Source organism: Meles meles, chromosome 5, assembly GCF_922984935.1.
Source record: "Meles meles chromosome 5, mMelMel3.1 paternal haplotype, whole genome shotgun sequence".
Classification (NCBI taxonomy): Eukaryota; Metazoa; Chordata; class Mammalia; order Carnivora; family Mustelidae; genus Meles; species Meles meles.
Window position 1 is genome coordinate 71,447,971 of NC_060070.1, and position 19,937 is coordinate 71,467,907.

The 19,937-nt window shown below is 38.3% G+C and overlaps 1 protein-coding gene across 3 annotated transcripts in view; it reads right to left on the reverse strand.

Annotated features, from left to right (window-relative positions):
• The window catches only part of AKAP7 (A-kinase anchoring protein 7), a 155,112-nt gene that overhangs the window by 90,952 nt on the left and 44,223 nt on the right, over positions 1 to 19,937 (reverse strand). For all 3 annotated transcript variants that reach the window (XM_046005975.1, XM_046005973.1, XM_046005974.1), the window contains one exon: positions 2,902 to 3,014. In XM_046005975.1, the coding sequence (XP_045861931.1) occupies positions 2,902 to 3,014 (113 nt within the window). The remainder of the gene's footprint in view (positions 1 to 2,901; positions 3,015 to 19,937) is intronic.

A 19,937-nucleotide genomic window follows, 5' to 3' on the forward strand; every position in this document is an offset into this window, starting at 1 on the left:
AATGAGTGAACAAGAATAAAAAGCGAGTAGAGAATGAATGCTGAGAAAGGACAGTTGAAAAGGTAAAAAGTTAAGAAGAAAGAGACTGAAAAACCACAAATTTTCAAATCATCTGTATTCCAAATCACAAAGCATAAAATTTGTGGAGCATAACAAATAACATGGAGGACCTGGGGAGAAGGAGAGGAGAGGGAGTTGAGGGAAACTGGAAGGGGAGATGAACCATGAGAGACTATGGACTCTGAAAAACAACCAGAGGGTTTTGAGGGGGGGGGGGGGGTCGTGGGAGGTTGAGGAACCAGGTGGTGGGTAATAGGGAGGGCACGTACTGCATGGAGCACTGGGGGTGATGCCAAAACAATGAACACTGTTATGCTGTAAATAAACAAATAAAAAAAAAATTAAAAAAAATGCACTTTTACGCATGCTACCTTTTCATACTGGCTTTAACTTTTACAGTGGAACAAATGACTTCCTGCATAAAAAAAAAAAATGTTGGCTATTTATTTAAACTTGCAGGTCTCTCTCCGAATACACTGCTCTACAGAGAATCTGGATCAGAATCACCCGTGGCACAGATCAATTATCAAAAGTCATGATCTTTAGGTACAACTCCAGATCTGAAGTGAGAGGGTGGGAATCTGCAGCTTTGGTGCTGACACATGAATCCCAATGTTTAAAGTATACTTTCTTAAGCATTCAGAAACACTGGACATCATAGTAGTACATAGGAATGGAGTCATTCCATTATTGAAAAGAAAAAATTTTGGGCTTACTGAAAGGCAGTGAGGTCATACTTTATTTTCTAAAGATTAAGTTTTCTAATCTAAACGAAATACAATCTGATTTAGATTTTATATACCATTCAGGCAGGGACTGTTTCTCTCTTTTTTAAAAATTTTTTAAAGATTTTATTTATTTGACAGAGAGAAAGACACAGTGAGAGAGGGAACATAAGCAGGGGAAGGGGGAGAGGGAGAAGCAGGCTTCCTGCGGAGCAGGGAGCCCGATTCGCGGCTCGATCCCAGGACCCTGGAATCCTGACCTGAGCTGAAGGCAGCTGTTTAACCAACTGAGCCACCCAGGTGCCCCATGTTTCTCTTTTGATCATAACTCTGGGTCCAGCAGCCCATGTCTGGTGTGTATTAAGCGCGTGGTAAATATTTGTTGAGTTAGTATGGTTTGGGCCAGGGAGCTCCTCATGTGACAAGAGAAATTAATTTGGATGAACTAGACGTGCCAGTGGGAGAGAAGAATCTGGGCCTGGGAAAGGGTTAAGATGGATTCCCCACAGGGCTCGGCAACAGGAAGAATGGGTTCTCATGTCAGCCACTTCATATTTGTAAGACTCATATCCCCATTCTACAACATAACGGAGCAGATTCTGGGAAATTAACTGCCAAGGAATCATTTAAATTTAGTCTAAAATATTAAAATTCATATTGTAGAGTAGTTTAAACACTCCTTTGATAAATGTCCTTATGTGCTCTCAAGTAAAATTTAATACCGAACAGAGAAAGAAGCACTTCAAAATGTGGATATTACCTTCACCACTGATTTGTCATTCTGTGATTAAGTGTGAAATCACTGGGAAGAGGACAATCCATTTGAAAGCAAAACAAGAATGATAATGAGTAAAGAAGTTAACCATCAGTCTGCAAGTTTCGTCAGTTGTTAATCCAAATGTCTAAATCTGTTTTTAACACAAATTGTTTTTACCTAAATATTCAGGAATGGCACCTGATTTAGTTATTATTGAATGTGGGGCATAGTAATCAAAAGAAGAAAAAAACACTCAAGGTATCTTTGAAAAGGTATTCACAACAGTTTGTAGAAAACTCAGAACCACAGAATGGTCAAACACCCAAATACATGTTTTAAAGATCAGAAAGACCTTCTGTGAACAGAGACATTAAATATAATATGTGTCCAATTTAGAAAAGAGATCTACTTACTAATAAACACGACTTTCATTTATAGAGCTGCAAATCAGTCTTAACTGTAGCAAGGGGTCATGGAGAGCAGGAACAAACATTAATCTGCATGCCCATCTCCAAAACTCTGGTATATTAGAGCAGGTCAGCAAATGGCTAAATTTGCATGAGAAGCTCCCTAGGCTGAAATGGGAAAAACAATGAAGGGTGCCCTTAGGATTCCAGGAGAAAAGCTCATAAACCCAGAAGAAAACCAAAAGTTACTCTAAACTGAGGGAGGACGGGGTGGCCTGGGAAGGTAGAAAGATGTGGGAGGTCAAGAGACACATCCCTTAGTTCGTGTCACCTCTGCCCATCCTCAGGAGGAGTACTTTCAAGAAATGGGGGGATCGGGGCTCCTTAGTTACCCTCCTGCCCAGCCCATGGAACAGCTGTTCCAAGCCCTCAATGGAGACAACTACTAAAACCACAAGGCCATCTTCTGGAAATCTTGAAAGAGTGGCATAAAGGGCGGTAAAGAAGTGCATCCCATCATGAAGAACCCAGGTCCAGTGAGCAGCACCAGGTATGCAGGCCAGAGCAGGAAGCTTGGAGGGCAGCAGGCTGTAAACAACCAAAAGCAGAGAAAGCAATAAAATGGTACTTGGCCCTGCCTCAATGCTCTTCAAGGGAGGAAGCAGATTTGGCAAGAGAAGCAGCAGCAGGAAATGTTGGTCCAAGTATGCAGCTAACGTTAGCAGAGGGTGCAGAAGAAGAGCCCTTGTGGCAAAGGAGGGCACAGCTGGAAGATCCTGCATGGAGTCTCACAAGCCAACTCAGTCTCCCTGGGAGTGGGAAACAAACTGACTTGGAATCCCAGGACCCAGAGTGGTAGGGTGTCACTACAAAGGTCACACATGCCCCAAGCATGCTTAGTAAGACTGGCATAGCTGCTAACATGGGGCTTATAACAAAAATGTCCACTCACCTTCTTCCGGAGCTGTGGTGCTCTGGACAATTTCATAAAAGTCAAGTGAGGCTTAAAACTCCTGTTTTCTCCTGCCAAGATGCCCTTTTCTTGAAATGTCCTTTTTGCAGCTTCTAAAGAAAATAAAAATACCAAAATGCTACTGTAACACATGGCTTTTATTTTTAAAATGGCAATTCAAAAAACAACAAATTACTTTATAATGAAGATTACTTTATATACCTGTATGAAATACTTTTTTTTTTAAAGATTTATTTATTTATTTATTTGACAGAGAGAGATCACAAGTAGATAGAGAGGCAGGCAGAGAGAGAGAGGGAAGCAGGCCCCTGCTGAGCAGAGAGCCCGATGCGGGGCTCGATCCCAGGACCCTGAGATCATGACCTGAAGGCAGCGGCTTAACCCACTGAGCCACTCAGGAGCCCCTATGAAATACTTTCTAAGAGAGAGAATAAAACCACACTGCATAGGACAAGATATTATTAAATCTGCAGAGATTTCAAACTTTAAGCACACAAAAGCAACAATTTGAAAAGAAAACATTTAATAAATGTAATAATGTTTGTCTGATGTGATGCTGATTTTCACTGAATATCCTAGTGGTGCCTAGATGCATAGAAAAGGACCAGTTTATCTATGACCCATATCTAAAGTTTCTACTTCTGACCAAGATGGAATAACAGCAATCAGATTTACCCTCCCCTCTGAAACAATGAAAGGACCAAGTATATAAAATGATGGTTTGAAGACACTCCACTTATCAGGCAGTGAAGCTCAATAATCGCTTAGAGGTGAGAAACAAGGCAAGCCCTTCAACTGCCCAGCTGACATCCTTAGGAGGAGAAACCATCCTCACTGGGTGGAGCTTAGTCATCTCACTGGGTCGAATAAAAAGAGCTGAAAGTAGGAGAGGCAAAGGTATCCATAGCTCATAGGCAAGAGTCCTAGAAAAGCGAGACCTGTACAGACAAAAAATCCCACAGATCTACAAAGGGTTGCCCTACAGTATTCAGCTGAGTATAGACCAGCACATATATAATTAGGAAGCTACCTGAGGATGGGGAAATATATTCAAAAGGATTAGAGGGAATGGTGCCCAGTGCTCATACAGGGGCAGGAGAATTATCTGTTCCCATGAGTCAAACTGGAAAAACTTTGAGATTTGTGGGAAACTGGGTAGAATGAACAGCAGTGGGGAATTTTTCCCCTCAGCAGTGGGGAAAAATTAGCTTTGAACTGGTACTGTTCTAGTCCCATCTAAAAAATCTTAGAAGCAAGATCCAAAAGGAAAAAAAACTATTTCCAAGTAACTTAACTGTGTCCTAGAACAAAGCCCAAGAATATTTATAGGCATACAAAACTATCCAGACCCAACAAGGTAATTTCACAATGTCTGGCATCTAATCAAAAATGTCCAAGTATGCAAATGAACAGGAAAAATATGACCTACAATGAAGAGATAAATCAATTCATCAAAGGGAATGGACACAAATTTAGAGTCAGAAGATAAAAGTATCAAAATAGTTATTATGACTATATTCTTTATGTTCAAAAAGTAGAGACATGCAAGATATAAAAAAAAAAACCCAAATCAAATTTACAGAGATGAAAATTGCAATGTCTAGAAAAAAATAAACTGGATAGAATTAGTGACAGATTAGACACTATAGAACAAAAAATTAGTGAACTTGAAGTCACAGCAATAGAAACCACCCAAAATAAAATATAGAGAGAAGAGAAAGAAAGGAAAGGGAAACAAAAGAGAAATGGAAGGGAAAGGGAGACAGCAATGAAGGAAAAGGGAAAGGGAAAATAAAAGAAGAAAAGAAAAGTAGGAACATCAGTAAATGTGGGGTAACAGCAAGTTGTCTAATATATGTATAAGTCCCTAAAAAAGAGGCAAGAGGAAGACAGAGGAAATATTTGAAGAAATAATGCCTGCTAGGGAATGAGAGTTGCCACAACCATGACATAAAATAATCTAGGCAATAATTTTTAAAATTTACTTCATAAGTATTTGAACCAGCAAATTCAGTTCTAGGAAAATACATAAAAATAAAATTTTTAACATATAAGATTCTATATAGAAGATATTTATCAATTTTTAAAAACACACAAAGTATAAATAACCTCATCAATGAAGAAATGGTCATTAAATTACCATATGGCATACTAAGGACTACCACAAGAAAAAGAGAGTCACAGCTATACATATTAACCTGAAAAGATGCCCATGGTCTATTAAGCAAAAAAGGCAAGTTGCATGGTTAATATACCAATAATATGATTCCATGGCTTACTTAAAAAAGAAAAATTCTCTATGTTTTATTAGCATAAAAATGGTATAAATTACTGTAGGATGAGGGTTGACATTGAGAGAATCTTTTTTTTTTTTTTTAAAGATTTTATTTATTTATTTGACAGACAGAGATCACAAGTAGGCAGAGAGGCAGGCAGAGAGAGAGAGAGGAGGAAGCAGGCTCCCTGCAGAGCAGAGAGCCGGATGTGGGACTCGATCCCAGGACCCTGAGATCATGACCTGAGCCGAAGGCAGAGGCTTAACCCACTGAGCCACCCAGGTGCCCCGAGGGTTGACATTGAATAGAGATAGAGATTAGTAACATTTTCTTTACACATCTGTATATTGTTTGAGTGGTTACAATGAGCATGTATTACTTCCGAATAAAAAAAAATTTTTAAATTAAATAAGCAGAATAACTGCCTAGACATTAGCAATATAACAATATTACAAGTGCACGAGCATCATACTAGAATATAGAATGCACAAGTAGAATTTTCTGCTTTATGTATGAAAAATTCATACTTTTCAAAGATCTTTGGTAAACAACTTCTCATTTGTTCTTTCTGCCTCCAAATCGGGCAGGGCTAACACCCAAGTTAATTTTTAAAATAAATAAAACTAAAACATAAGAAGTCAATGGTTGAATTCACCCTCTTTGTTAGTAGTAAAGAAGGAATTGGAATGCAGATGCCATCACTTCTACTCTGGTCATGCTTCAAACTTGCTGAAACCCCAGCTTAAGCCAGGGTCAGTGAAGGGTACAAAGGCTGCTCCAGCAACTGAATGAGGAAGAGTAAGGCAGGGCATTCTGTCACCTTCCACCATGCCCCCACACACACTGGTTTCAGTCAGAGAAGCTCCGCTCTTTTACACATGAGTTTCTAAATACCTTTTCCTTTTCTAAAAGAATTCCTACATTTACCCAAAAACAAAGTTCGAAAAATCAGTGCTCAAAAAAACACACAGAGAGGGGTCCCTTTAGTAAAAATAATCCTGCCAACAGTGTCCATTAAAAAATAGAAACTGATGAAATATAAGATAAAAAATGTCTTTGAATCTAAAATAAAACCACATCCTATCCAAATGTTTAGTGAATTGTTCCTTTTAAATTCATTTATTTCTTACCAATGTTAAATATGCTTTAATCTTTCTAACAATTAAAAATCATGAACCTAGTGGGAGATTATCTAATATTTCCAGAAAACGTGTCCTAAAAAATAAAAGATGTTTTTAATATATAATATAATACTACAGTCATAAGAATGCTTTAGTTTTAACCACCAATTCTGTTGGAATCTGAAAATTACTAATGATACATAGAATTATAACCAGAAATACCTGGATAAAAACAAAACCAAATATATTTCCATCCAGTCTAGTTATTTTTTACATAGTGTTAAGAATTCAGTTTTTTGGAATGGGAACCCGAAACAAAAAAGATGTGGGAGTGAACAAAACAAACATACAATATTATCCTTTCTCAGAAAAAGGAGGATTTGCTGTAATGACTGGGCCACACAAAAATAATAAAAATAACAGAGAAGGGCAGAGTTTCCAAACAGAAATAACCTGCACAGGAGAAAATTCAAATGGACGCATTCTTTTTACCAACAACATAATTATTAGCCGCATCAGTGATACCTACCTAGTATGCTGGGCGACAGGAAGGACAAAAAGCAGGAAAGAGGACTTGCACTCCCAGGAAAGGAGCTCCTGGAGCAGACTTGGGAGTTAATGAGCTCAGTACTCACTGGGGTGTGACGCACAGGCTTAGAATCTGTGTGTATTCAACAGTACCTGCTTGAATTGCGTATTACCTTTGTGTTAGGTATTTTAGCAATGCTTGATCATCTACTCCTCCAGATAACCCTAAGGGGTAAATTATTATTCCCATTTCTAAAAATGAAGAAACTGAGACTCTGAAATGCTAACAGCTTTCTCAAAGATCACTGAGCTAAGTCATGGTGAGGATAGAATTTAAACTCAAATCTACCTGACTACAACATTCATGCTGCCCTCTATGTGAAGAATCGAAAATCTTGGGGGGCGTAACTAACTCAAGTGGAAGAGCATGCAACCCTTGATCTCAGAATCATGAGTTCAAGCCTCATACTGGTACAGAGATTATTAAAATAAATAAACTTCAAAAAAAAAAAAGAATCTAAAATCTTTCTTCCCTCCAAGTTGGTTGTTTTGTTTGTTTTTTTTTTAAGATTTACACATTTATTTATTTGAGAGAAAAAGCTGCGTGTGAGCAGGGGAGGGGCAGAGGGAGAGAGAGAAAGACACAGACTCCCCCCTAGTAGCAAGCCTGACCCGGGGCTCGATCCTGGGACCCCAAGATCATGGCCTAAGCCAAAGGCAGATGCTTAACCGACTGAGCCACCCAGGCGCCCCGCTAAGAAAATTTCTAAAATAAAAGGGAAAATCTGGTTAGGTTATTTTAAAATTTGTATAGCACTTAGGAGCTGCAGTTGACAAACTCAGATCTCATCATCCATTCATTCGTTTGGCAAATAATTGCTGACAGACTACTACTGTCAGGTACTGTTCCAGGTGTGGGAACAACGGCAATGCACAGAACAAATCCCCTGCCCTTGGGGAACGTCCACACACGCTGGGGGCCACAAACAAATACATAAATCTGTTGCCAGGTATTGATCAGTGATCTGAAGAAAAATAAAGCACACTAAGGATCTATAAAGTGATGTGGAAGAAAAGAGGTTGCTATGTCAGATATGGTGGTCTGAGAATCCCACTCTGAAGAGATGTTTGAGAAGCTACCCGGCTGAGCATAGAAGAGGACTCGAGGCAAAAGGAAGAACTTATGAAGAATGTTTAGTAGGTCCAGAAACAGTAAAAAGGACAGGATACCTGGAGCAGGGTGAGTCAGCATTTGGGGAAGAGGCAGAATGGGTTTAGAGAAGTATGCAGGCATATCATGGGGCATGGTTAAACCTTCGGATTTCATTCTCGGTATGGTGGGAAATGCTGACGGTTTTAAGCAAGGGAAATTCATGTGTGAGAGTAACTTTCTTTATTTGTCTATATTTCAGCTAGAATTTACTTTTCTTCCTGGTGGATTCAATTGCCTCAGGCCATTCAAAGTGCTCCCCTCTTTCCCTAGGACTGTATTTTAGTTGACGGGGAGGTAGCTAATGGGGTGCATAGTGGTTTAGATGGGAGTGTAGCGCCTGGCTCTTGGGTCACCATCTGGCATCTCCTGAGACATGAGCCGGGCTTGGTTTTTGCGGTTAAATCCTCCCTCATTCCCATATAATGACTCTGCCACTTCTGTGCCCTCTCAGGTATACAAGATTTCATTCTATTGGTCACCACACCATACCAGGGCAAGCAGGAACTCGCTGGACCGTCTCAGGCCCTCTACCACCTTCTTGCTTCTCTTGGGCATACAAAAATAACAATTTCCCAGGGCCAAGGTGGAAAGGGTCAGAACCTCCTAAGGCCACCCATTACATAATACCACCTTGCTTCACCTCCACTGCCACTCTGGAAGCGCAGAGAATTCTGGCTCGTTGGCTCTAAGAACACACCCCAGGAGCAAGGCATAGGGTCACTCCTGCTCTCAGACTGACGTGAGTTTCTGCTGTTCTGTTCCGGAGATGATGGAGGGGCAAGAACTCATACTCTATCTTAGCCCCTGGCTCTCTTCTTTGCCTGACCCTGGGACTCTTTTCTAGCATCAAAGCAGGAAAAATGTATCATTATGCTCAGGTGTTGAAATCCCAAAGCCTTTTGTCTATTTTTCTTGCTATATCCTCTCTCTTCTGAGAACATGGGTACCACCATCCCAGAGATGGCTAGGCACAGAACAAAGGATACAAGAAATACAAGGAGAAAACTTAGTATCTCAAAATATTATCCCCATATTTTCAAAATCTTAGTTTGTTATTTTACTTTCATAATATCTACTAAATGCTAATATGAGCTCAATGTGACATTTTGATCACCATTTATAAATTTGGGGCATGTCCTAAAAACCTTTCACTGCTAGTCACTAGCAGCAAATGATTTTTCCTCTCCCTTTTATGGTAATAAAGAGTCAAGCAATGGACCATTAAAATGAAAACAAAACAAAACAAAACAAAACACAACACTGTTCTTAGTTACAAACAACAAATGGCAACTTTGGCTGAATTAAGCAGGGAAGAAATGTATAAGAACTGCAGGGGACACCTGGGTGGTGCAGTTGGTTGAGCACCTGACTGGGTTTCGGCTCAGGTCCTGATCTCAGGGTCAGGGGATCGGGCCCTTCGTCGGGCTTCACACTCAGCTTAGAGTCAGTATGAGATTCTCTCCCTCTCCCTCTGCCACTCCTACTCATGCTCTCTCTCTCTCACTCAAATAAATAAATCTTTAAAAAGAAGAATACCAGGAGGATTAGAAAACCAGGCTGGAAGACTAGGAAGCCGAACAGGTGTCTAGAGCTATGATGGAGGACAGGTACACGGCACCGCCCCCCTGCTCCAACTGGCAACACGGGGACCATCTACAGCACACAGCTGGCTAGAACTGCTGCCACCTGCCTGCCACTGGTGGTGGCTGCCATTGATGACATAACCCAGCGCCAGAACAGACACTGCACAGTCCTTCTCTGTTCAAGGTGCTAGCTTCTGATTCAAAGTCTAGACTAAAGCAAGATCATGTTCCCAGCACCAAAGCAAACTGTGGAAGAATGTATGTGATGTGGGAGACAGTGGGGAAGAGTTCAGAGGGTGGGCAGCGAAAAAAGAAAGACAACAGTCCAGCAAGTACATATTTTAAAAACAATAAGAGCGTATTCATAACAACTACTATCATAATTAACTTATCAACTTTTGGCTTACATAAATTATAAGCAGGTGTATCTGTCCTCAACTACCATCATAACCCAGCTCTGGCCCTCTCTATTATGGCATACCTGTAACTGTTTTAAATAGACCTAGAGTTAAAATCATGCAAAACCATCATTTTTATGAGTCAAAAATTGTCAAATACTGGCAATGTCTGATGGCTTAACATATACAGTGATGTTCACTTACTTAAGTTTCTAGGATCTGATTGACGGGTTCAGGGCATAATTTCTAGGTCATCAAGTACTTGAAGAATTTATCACAAAGACCTGTTGATAGCAGCAATATATTCCTATTACTCAGCAACATATTCATATCAACCCAGAAAGTAGAAACAGCATGAAGGCGTGAAAGCAAAAATTCATTTCTGCATTTATTTACAGAGCACTTCCCACGTGTGCCAGACACACAGTCTGCTTATGACAGCAAACGTGGCCCTGCTCTCAGGGAGTTTACCATCTCATGGGACAGATCTGGGCCCAATGAAGAAGACTCAACAATGTTCAGAATTATCCAAAAATACAAAAGATCCAAGGAAAGAAGTGTTAAGAGAAGTTAAAATAGTAGGCATCTGTATTATTCATCACTACCTACATTAGTTTCACATATTATTTTGATATGACAAACTCATCAAATGTAAAGATTTAATATTTTTCTATTTACTGGTTTCAGTTACTTTTTTTTAAGATTTTATTTATTTTACTTTTAATAAGCAGGGGGAGCAGCCAGCAGAGGGAGAGGGAGAAGCAGACACCCTCCTGAGCAGCGCTCGATCCCAGGAGCCTCGGGATCATGACCTGAGCCGAAGCAGATGCTAAACCAACTTGAGCCATCCGAGAGCCCCAAGGTTCCAGTTACTTTGAATTTTGACCCAATAGTTCTCATTATTCACTGGGCCTGAAATCTTTGATGATGGATATCTATTCACAATACTGTTTTAAATAATATTTGTCACAAAGCACATATAATTTGTTACTAATGTGTTTTTCTCTATGTTGACCAAAATAGTGGAAAAAAAGAAATTATTGCCTTCTTTTGGAAAAATATTTCTTAGTACTGGTTTTTTATTCCTATTAGCAATATAATCTATTGCTTAGTCAGACTGCAGGGTATTGGTTATGGAAACATCATTCTTGAGATAAGAAGAGTTTTTGCTGGTGTGAAAACCACATGTCATTTTTCATCTACATTAACTCATGTTCTGGAGGAGAAGCTTATGAATAATTTAAGAAATTGTTCAATTCCTCCTAGTGCCACAGACATTCCTTCAAGCACTAAATAGAAAATCACACAGCAAATATATCAGACATCCTTCAAAAGTCAGCTAAAAATGTTTCCTAAATAATATAATTTACCTCATAGCTAAAGTTGCAAAATGTCTGGAGAACAATTCCTTAAAATGTATTTTAAACACTAGGAGACTTGGCTATATAAAAGAACACTGAAATGAATAATTATTTAATAAAGAAACAATATTTTGTAATCCTAACAAATATAGTACAGTTTTATCTGTTTAGGTGAGTTTGTTTGTTTTATTCAGCAAACATTTATTGAATGTGTTAAGTACTGGGAAGTTTTCTCTGTTTTTTAAATTTTAAATATACATATTTTTACACAGGAGATTTTCTTTAAGTGAACTTTTAAGTATGTAGCAACAATATATTTATACCTAAAATGTAAAGAAATTGCTCAAAGTTGTCTGAAAGTAAACTATGACAGATCAATTTTAATAAAATCATATCTTTTTAATTATATACATGTTCTTATAAACTTTCTTTTCTTTTGCTATTTTTTCCTGTTTCTAACATTGTGTGGATAGTTATATGATAACATGAAATATAATTTGAGAATAATCACAAAGAGGTTTATTTTTTTATTGAGGTATGCCAAGAAATTTATTAATAAGAATAGTCTAGAATACAAAATGTAAATTAGGTAGTCCTGACATATTCTTAAGCTTAACATATTCTATTTCAGGTGCAACAGAGGTGATAAGTTGGATTTTCGTTTTAAGAAGACTGATCTGTGATCAGATAATACAGCATACAATAGGAGATGACAAGGTCTTTCCTTGTTTTCCATCTGGAAGATACTTTCTTATACCATTTTAAGTTACAATAAAACTATGTCACATATAATATGAAAGATCTCAATAAAATTTTAGAATCACTTTTTAGCCATCAAAAACTTTAAATAAAAGCCATACAACTGTTTTTGTCTTTTCTGTTACTACAATTTAAAGGATTCTGGTTTCCACATGCTACTTAAACTATTCCATTTTAGATGGTATTAGTAAGTCATCTGAACTATATGCCTTACCATAACAGCTGGCATAATGTTGAAATGAACTTCATTTTAAAATTTTTATACTCATCGTTTTAAGTAGATATTTCCAATTGATTACCGTGTAAAACTGTCAAATAGAATTTTATAATATTTCACTCATAAAAGCGAGCCTTTAAAATTACACCTTGATGCCAGAGGCATCCCATTCATTCCACTGCAACTGAGGAAAGAGACCCAGATGGAGTAGTCTAACACTGGCCCAGTTCTATTTTTCAACTTGTGTTCTTGGACAGGTCACTTAAGCTTGATAGTAAAAGTGATGAGGCCATTACAAATGATCTCTCAAGTCCCTCTTTTTATCCTGACAACCAGCCAGGCCAAGTGAACTGTCAGAGAATGCTGGTACATCATCCATCAGCGATTCTATTTCTTTTTAAAGAATTTCTTTATTTATTTGAAAGAGAGAGAGCATGAGCTGGGGGGGGCACACAGAGGGAGAGGGACACACTGTAAAGTGTAGAGCCCAATGTACGGCTCCATCCCAGGACCCCAAGATCATGACCTGAGCTGAAGTCAGATGCTTAAATGACTGAGCTATCCAGCCCCTCCCCCAATCAGGGATTCTAGATACCAGGACTGGATTTTACTGTCATACAAAGATTTAGACATGAATATAAATAAGTGAAGAGAGACTACATAAGGTTAAATGTTCTTTCAATTATACTTTCATGTTTACATCATATATTTTTCACTGGTTTATACATCCATTTAAAAGATATTTATTGAACTTCTGTTATATAGCAGGCTCTGGGGACACAAAGATGAAAGATTCCCTCAAAGAGCTTTCACTCTAGTTGAGGAATGTCAATTTCTAAACAATCAAATGCAATGAAATATTAGTTTCTACAGTAGATATCCATCTATAGAATATGGGGGAGATTAGGGGAGAAAATGGTCATTTCTATTTTGAAGAAATCAGAAAACCCTTTATTTTGGAAGTGACATTTGAAATGAGTTTTATAAAAGATTAACAATACAGTTTGAAAAAGAACTTAAGAAAACAATTCCATTGACAATAGTGCCGAAAATAATAAAATACTTAGAATAAACTTTAACAAGGAAGAAAAGTACTGACAACTACAATATGATACTGGAAGAAATTGAAGAAGGCACAAGTAAATGGAAAAGATTTCACATTCAGGGACTAGAAGCCCTAATACCGCTAAGATGGCAATACTACCAAAAATCATCTACAGATTTAATGTAATTCCTACCGAAGTTCCAATGATGCTTTTTGCAGAAATAGAAAAAAAAATCATCCTAAAATTCAAGAACAAGGTTGGAAGTCTCGCACTTCCTTGTTTCAAAATTTACCACAAAGCTATAGGCATCAAAACAGTGTGCTCAGAGCTGTCAAAATGGCTAAAATCAAAACCACAAGAAACAACAGGTGTTGGTGAGGATGTAGAGGAAAAGCAACCCTCTTACACTGTTGGTGGGAAGGCAAAAAGGCAGCTACTGTGCAAGACAGTAAGGAGGCTTCTCAAAGAGTTAAAAATAGAACTACCTTACAACCTCGTAATTGCACTATTGAGTCTTTATCCAAAAAAGGCAAAAAACACTAAGGGGGATACATGATAATAATCATGTATTACGCTGCAATAATAATCCCATGATTATTGCAACGTTATTTACAATAGCCAAGATATGGAAGCAGCCCTAGTGTCCATCACTAGGTAAATGGATAAAGAAGATGCGGCATATATACAGTGGAATATTATACAGCCATAAGAAAGAATGGAATCTTATTATTTGCAACAACATAGATAGAACCAGGGAGTCTAACACTAAGCAAAATAGGTCAGAGAAAGACAAGTACCGTAAGATTTCACTCAAATGTGGAATTTAAGAAACAAAACAAATGAACAAAGATGAAAATGAGAGTGACAAACCAAGAAACAGACTCTTAACTCTAGAGAACAAAGTGATGATTGCCAGAGGAGAGGTTGGTGGGGGGATGGATGAAACAGGTGATGGGGATTAAAGAGTGCACTGAACCTGATGAGCACTGAGTAATGTATAGAGTTGCTGAATTATTATATTGTATACCTGAAATTAATATAACATTGTATGTTAATTATACTGAAAAAAAAACCCCACACACAACAGTGTGGTACTGACAAAAAGTCAAATCTATAAACCAATGCAATAGGAAAAAGAGCACAGAAATAAACCCTCTTTTATATGGTCAAATGGTTTTCAGCAAAAATGCCAAGACCATTCAGTGGGGAAAGGACATTCTTAACAAAGAGTATTGGGAAAACTGGATATCCACATTGTAAAAGAATGAAGTTAAACCCTCACCTTATGTCATATACAAAAATTAGCTCAAAATGGATCAAAGACTAAACTAAACATAGAAGCTAAAACTATAAAAGCCTTAAAAAAATAGATAACTTCATGATCGTGGATTTAGCAATGATTTCTTAGCTATGACACCAAAAACACAGACAACAAAAATAAAAATAGATTAGACTAAACTAAACACTTTTGAAAAGTTAAAAGTTAAAAAACTAAAAAGTTAAAAATTAAAGCTGGACAGAAGAGAAATACATTCTATTTAAATAAGTGATAGTATAAGTTCTGAATGTTTTCAAATGTACCAGTTATTGTAAGATTACTGGTGATTAATACAAGATTCATAAATATTAAGCTAATCAATTGCATTTAAATATTTTAAAATATACAAAATTCATGAACCCCTTTAAGAAAAACAAATCTGTCCATCAAAGGAAATGATCTGTAGAATGCAAAAGCAATCTACAGAATGGGAGAAAATATCTGAAAATCATGTATCTCATAAGGAATAAATATCTGGAAAATATAAAGAAATGCTACAACTCATGATACCTGGAGGCTCAGTTGGTCAAGCATCTGCCTTCAGCTCAGGTCATGATCCCAGGGTCCTGGGACTGAGTCCCGCATCAGGCTCTTTACTCGATGGGGAGCCTGCTTCTCCCTCTGCCTGCTCTGCCTGTCACTCTCCCTGCTTGTGCTCTCTTTCTGACAAATAAATAAAACCTTAAAAAAAAAATACAGAACTCCTACAACTCAACAAAAACAAAAAATCTGATTAAAAAATCAATGAAGAACAAATAGACATTTCTCCAAAGAAGGTATACGATAATAAGTCAGCAAGCATAGGAAAAGATGCTCAAAATCACTCTCAGTAGGGGAATGAAAATCAAGGTCACAGTGAGATATCACTTCACACCCATTAGAATGACAACCATCAAAACAAAACCAAACAAACAAACAAAAAAATACCTTCTGGGCTCTAGGACAACACCAACATTTCTGGCTCCTGTTCCTTGTAGGATGGTGGGGAGGGTTACCAAAGTAGTAAATACGAAAGCAGAAACAAGGTTAAGCAGTAAAGAAGAAGGTTCAGAAACCTGGATATACACTTAAGAAATAAAGACTTAAGCCAATAAAATACACTGAGAAGAATAATAGATATTAAGAGAGGTTAAAAAAGAACCAAGAAAGGGGCACCTGGGTGGTTCAGTGGGTTAAAGCCTCTGCCTTCGGCTCAGGTCATGATCTCAGGGTCCTGGGATCGAGCCCCGCATCGGGATCTCTGCTCCGCGGGGAGCCTGCTTCCTCCTCTCTCTCTGCCTGCCTCTCTGCCTAGTTGTGATTTCTCTCTGTCAAATAAATAAAATATTAAAAAAAAAAAGAGCCAAGAAAGTGGTTTCTCAGTAGCAAAAAGAAGAAAGAAGGGAGTGCTCAGCTATGTGACTGTAAAGCATCTATTAGATTTAGGAATTAGAAAGCCATCAGCGGCCTGTGCTGTGACATAGCAGGTTAAAACCCACTGACTGCAGGAGCTGAGAGAAAGGAGAGTAAGCACATGTAAAGAACTGGAGACAGATACCACAGCCTAGGCTTTTACAGATTTTGGCTCAGAAGGTAAGGAGAGGTTCAATGCAGGAACTGTAGGAAATTCAAGGTCACGGGAGTGCAGAGTTTTCTATTATTTCTTGGGCTTTTTTACATTGTTTCTTGTTTGTTCATTTTTTCAGGGCTAAGAAAGGTGTAATCAAGTCAACAAAGCTGGGGAAGTGAGCAGATGAAGAGGAAAGGCTGGAAATACAGAAGTACTGGCAAGAGAAGAAGGAACTAGTAGAGCAAGATCTAGATTGCAAGGTCAGATCAAGAACACAGCTGAAGAGATTAGTCTTTGATAGACAGAAGGCATCTCTTTTCCTAAAACTACATAGGATTTAAAAAGCCAAATGCACTAGCAGTAGGTTTACTACATACAGGGAACAAATGAAGCAGGTCCCAGCCTCAGCTTTATCTGTGGAGGGAAGAGGAGAAGGTTAAGGGAACTTAAGGCTGGAGCAGTGACAGGGGACAAGGGAAAGAATAAAGGAAGAGCAGTGGGACAGCTGAACAGGATGCTGCTGTTCTGGAAAACTTATACCTGCAAGAGAACCAATCTACAGGACTGTACAATTTCTTCATTTTTCTCATGCATCTGATAAAACGACTCATTAACTAACATGTGTTACATGTCACACATTCTAGAAGGTACTAAGTAAACAATGGTCAACAAAAGAGTCCTGATCCTTGCCATCATGGAGCTTCATCCAGGAAACACTGTCAAACAAAATTAAAATTACACACTTAGAACCTGTGATCCCGGGAAGGAGACACACCAGGTACAGTGACAGAGGACTCACCTACAGGGCACAGGGAAACGCTCTCCGAGGTGGTGACATTTGAGCTAAAGAATGAAAAGGTCAGGGCGCCTGGGTGGCTCAGTGTGTAAGCCTCTGCCTTCCACCCAGGTCATGATCCCAGGGTTCTGGGATCGAGCCCTGCATCGGACACTCTGCTCAGCGGAGAGTCTGTTTCCCCCTCTCTCTCTCTCTCTCTCTCTCTCTTTCTCTCTGCCAGCCTCACTGGCTACTTGTGATCTCTGTCAATAAATAAATAAAAATTTTAAAAAAGAAAAAAAGAATGAAAAGGTCTAAATAAAGGGTCTACTCAGACATCTGCAAAAGTTCCAAGGCAAGAAAAAACTTAAGTCCCTGATGAACTATGATGACACAGGAGATGGGGGCCAGAGACCCACACGGAGACACCATGGACCGCAGCAAGGAGTCCGGAGTTTATTTTGCCCACGTGTTGGGGTAAAAAAGCAAATGGCTGAACTGATCTACCATTGGTGTTTGCCAGCCTGGTGAAACAGACAAGAAGACAGGACACCCAAAAGAACCACCAACAGAGTGATGCACCATGAAGCCAAGACCAGTTTAAGAAGGAATAAACTATGCTGGTGAGGAAGAGGAGACCAGAGACCTCAGTGAGGTTCCACAGCATGAGTAGCAATGGAAAGAAAGTGAAACAGCACAAACGGTAGTAAGTTAGGGTGCTAGGTAGCTATATCCAATTTACAGTCTTGGAAATAGAATAGTTCTGGAGGATGAATAGCCAAAAGGTTTCACCATGCTTATGAACAGCTAGAGCAGAGTATAAGTATTTGAGTATACCTTCAAAGAAGTCAAGGGATTTTAAGAAAAGCAATTGCTGTTGTGGTAGCAGGGGGAGTGGTGAGGACTTATCATTATTATTAATGATAACAGTTACCATCTATTTACCATTGTATATGTGCCAAACACTGTGCTAAGCACCTCATGCATGTTATCTCATTTTGTCTTGAGAACAGTCACTATTGTGCTTCTTCTACAAATAAGGAAACCAAATGCAATGGCAGTTCCAAAAGACTCCACAGCCACAGCTCACTTTGAGCCAGGATGTTTGGATGGTTGTGTTCATGGTGCTGCAAGAAAGCATCACAATGTGAGCGAGGAAACAAAGTGTTCAAAAAGCGAGAGGAAATATTTGGACAACAGCAAAGAGGAGAGGTAGAGGGTAACCAAACTCTAACCGCATGAACTACCAATAAGAAAAGGCTTGTGTGTGAGGGTTGAAGAGGGACAAAGCAACAGAGAACTAGAGAACACGGTTAACATCTCTGGGCCCCTCGGTGTGAGGATTTGGTGGAAAGAGTTGTGATCTCAGTTGTGATCTAGCAAATAGATCAGCTGAGGCAAGAAGGTAAAGGGGATGCTCCTGAAAACTAGGAGTCCACTTGCTAATTTACAGTGTAACTGACTAGTGTAGTGATTAAGAACACAGAATCTGATGGAGGGTGGACAAAATCAGTGCAAGGAGTAAAAAGTATAAATTTCCAGTTATAAAAAAGTCAGGGGATCGTGCTCGCTTCGGCAGCACATATAATAAAAAAGTCAGGGGATGTAATGCACAACACGGTGTCTGTACTTAATAATGCTGTACTGCATATTTGTAGGTTGCTAAAAGAATAGATCTTTTTTAAGATTTTATTTATGTATTCATTTGAGTGAGAGAGAAAAAGAGAGCTCACACACAAGCAGGGATAAAGTAGGGGGAGGAACAAGCAAGACTCTAGGCTCAGCACAAGCAGGACACAGGGCTCAATCGCCTGGGCTCAAACAAGACACCCAAGTGCTACAAGAGTAAATCTTAAAAGTTTTCATCACAAGGAAAAAATCTGTAACTATGTGAAGTGATGGATGTTAACTAGATTTATCGCACTATTTATAAATAACAAATCATTACATTGTAAACCTGAACTAATATAATGTCATGGGCCAACTGTATCTCAATAAAAGAATATGTCTAACAAAGGAACAGTAAAATAAATTAGGATGTGATGGAATATTATATAATCAGTAAAAATGCTTTTGGAACCTATTTCATGGTGATGATGATAGCTAACTTGAGAGCATTTATTCTGTACCAAATGCTGTTCTTTATGTAATTATATTTTATACATATATTATAAGGAATTATAGTAATAATTTTTTTTAAAAAAGCATACAGAATCTAGAGACAGACTGCCTGGGTTTGAGTCCTGGCTCTACAACTTACTAACAAATTATTTAGCCTCTTTTTGCCTCAGGCTCCCTATCTATAAGATGCAGAAGATTATAATGGTCCCTATCTCATAGAGTTGCTAAAATTAAATGAGCTAATATTTATAAGATGATTAGAATAATGGCACAAGGTAAATCCATTTAAGTGTTTGACTGAAAATCAAGTAAAATAAAAGAAGGGATACAGGCCACTATATATATAATGTTTATTATATATATACATACATATATATGTGTGTGTATCCAAAAAATATATATCCAAAATATGAAATATTTTGGAGTGGCATATTTTATGTATGTATGTATATATATATATATATATATGTATATACACACACACACACACATATACACACAAACACATATGATATATATATACACATCTAATATGCCACTCCATAATATGTCATTTTGGACATTTTGGCACATTTGGCACAAGAATTTTGAGCAAATGAGAATCAGTAGATGCAGAAAGAAATCTTCCCAGATCTTCCCTTATCTGACTACAAGCAAATACTTCTGAAAAATGAGACTGCCCAAAACCCTCTTACTCAGGAAAGTTTTTTTGGCCAAGATGGACCTGTACAAACCTTACTATGTTAGAGC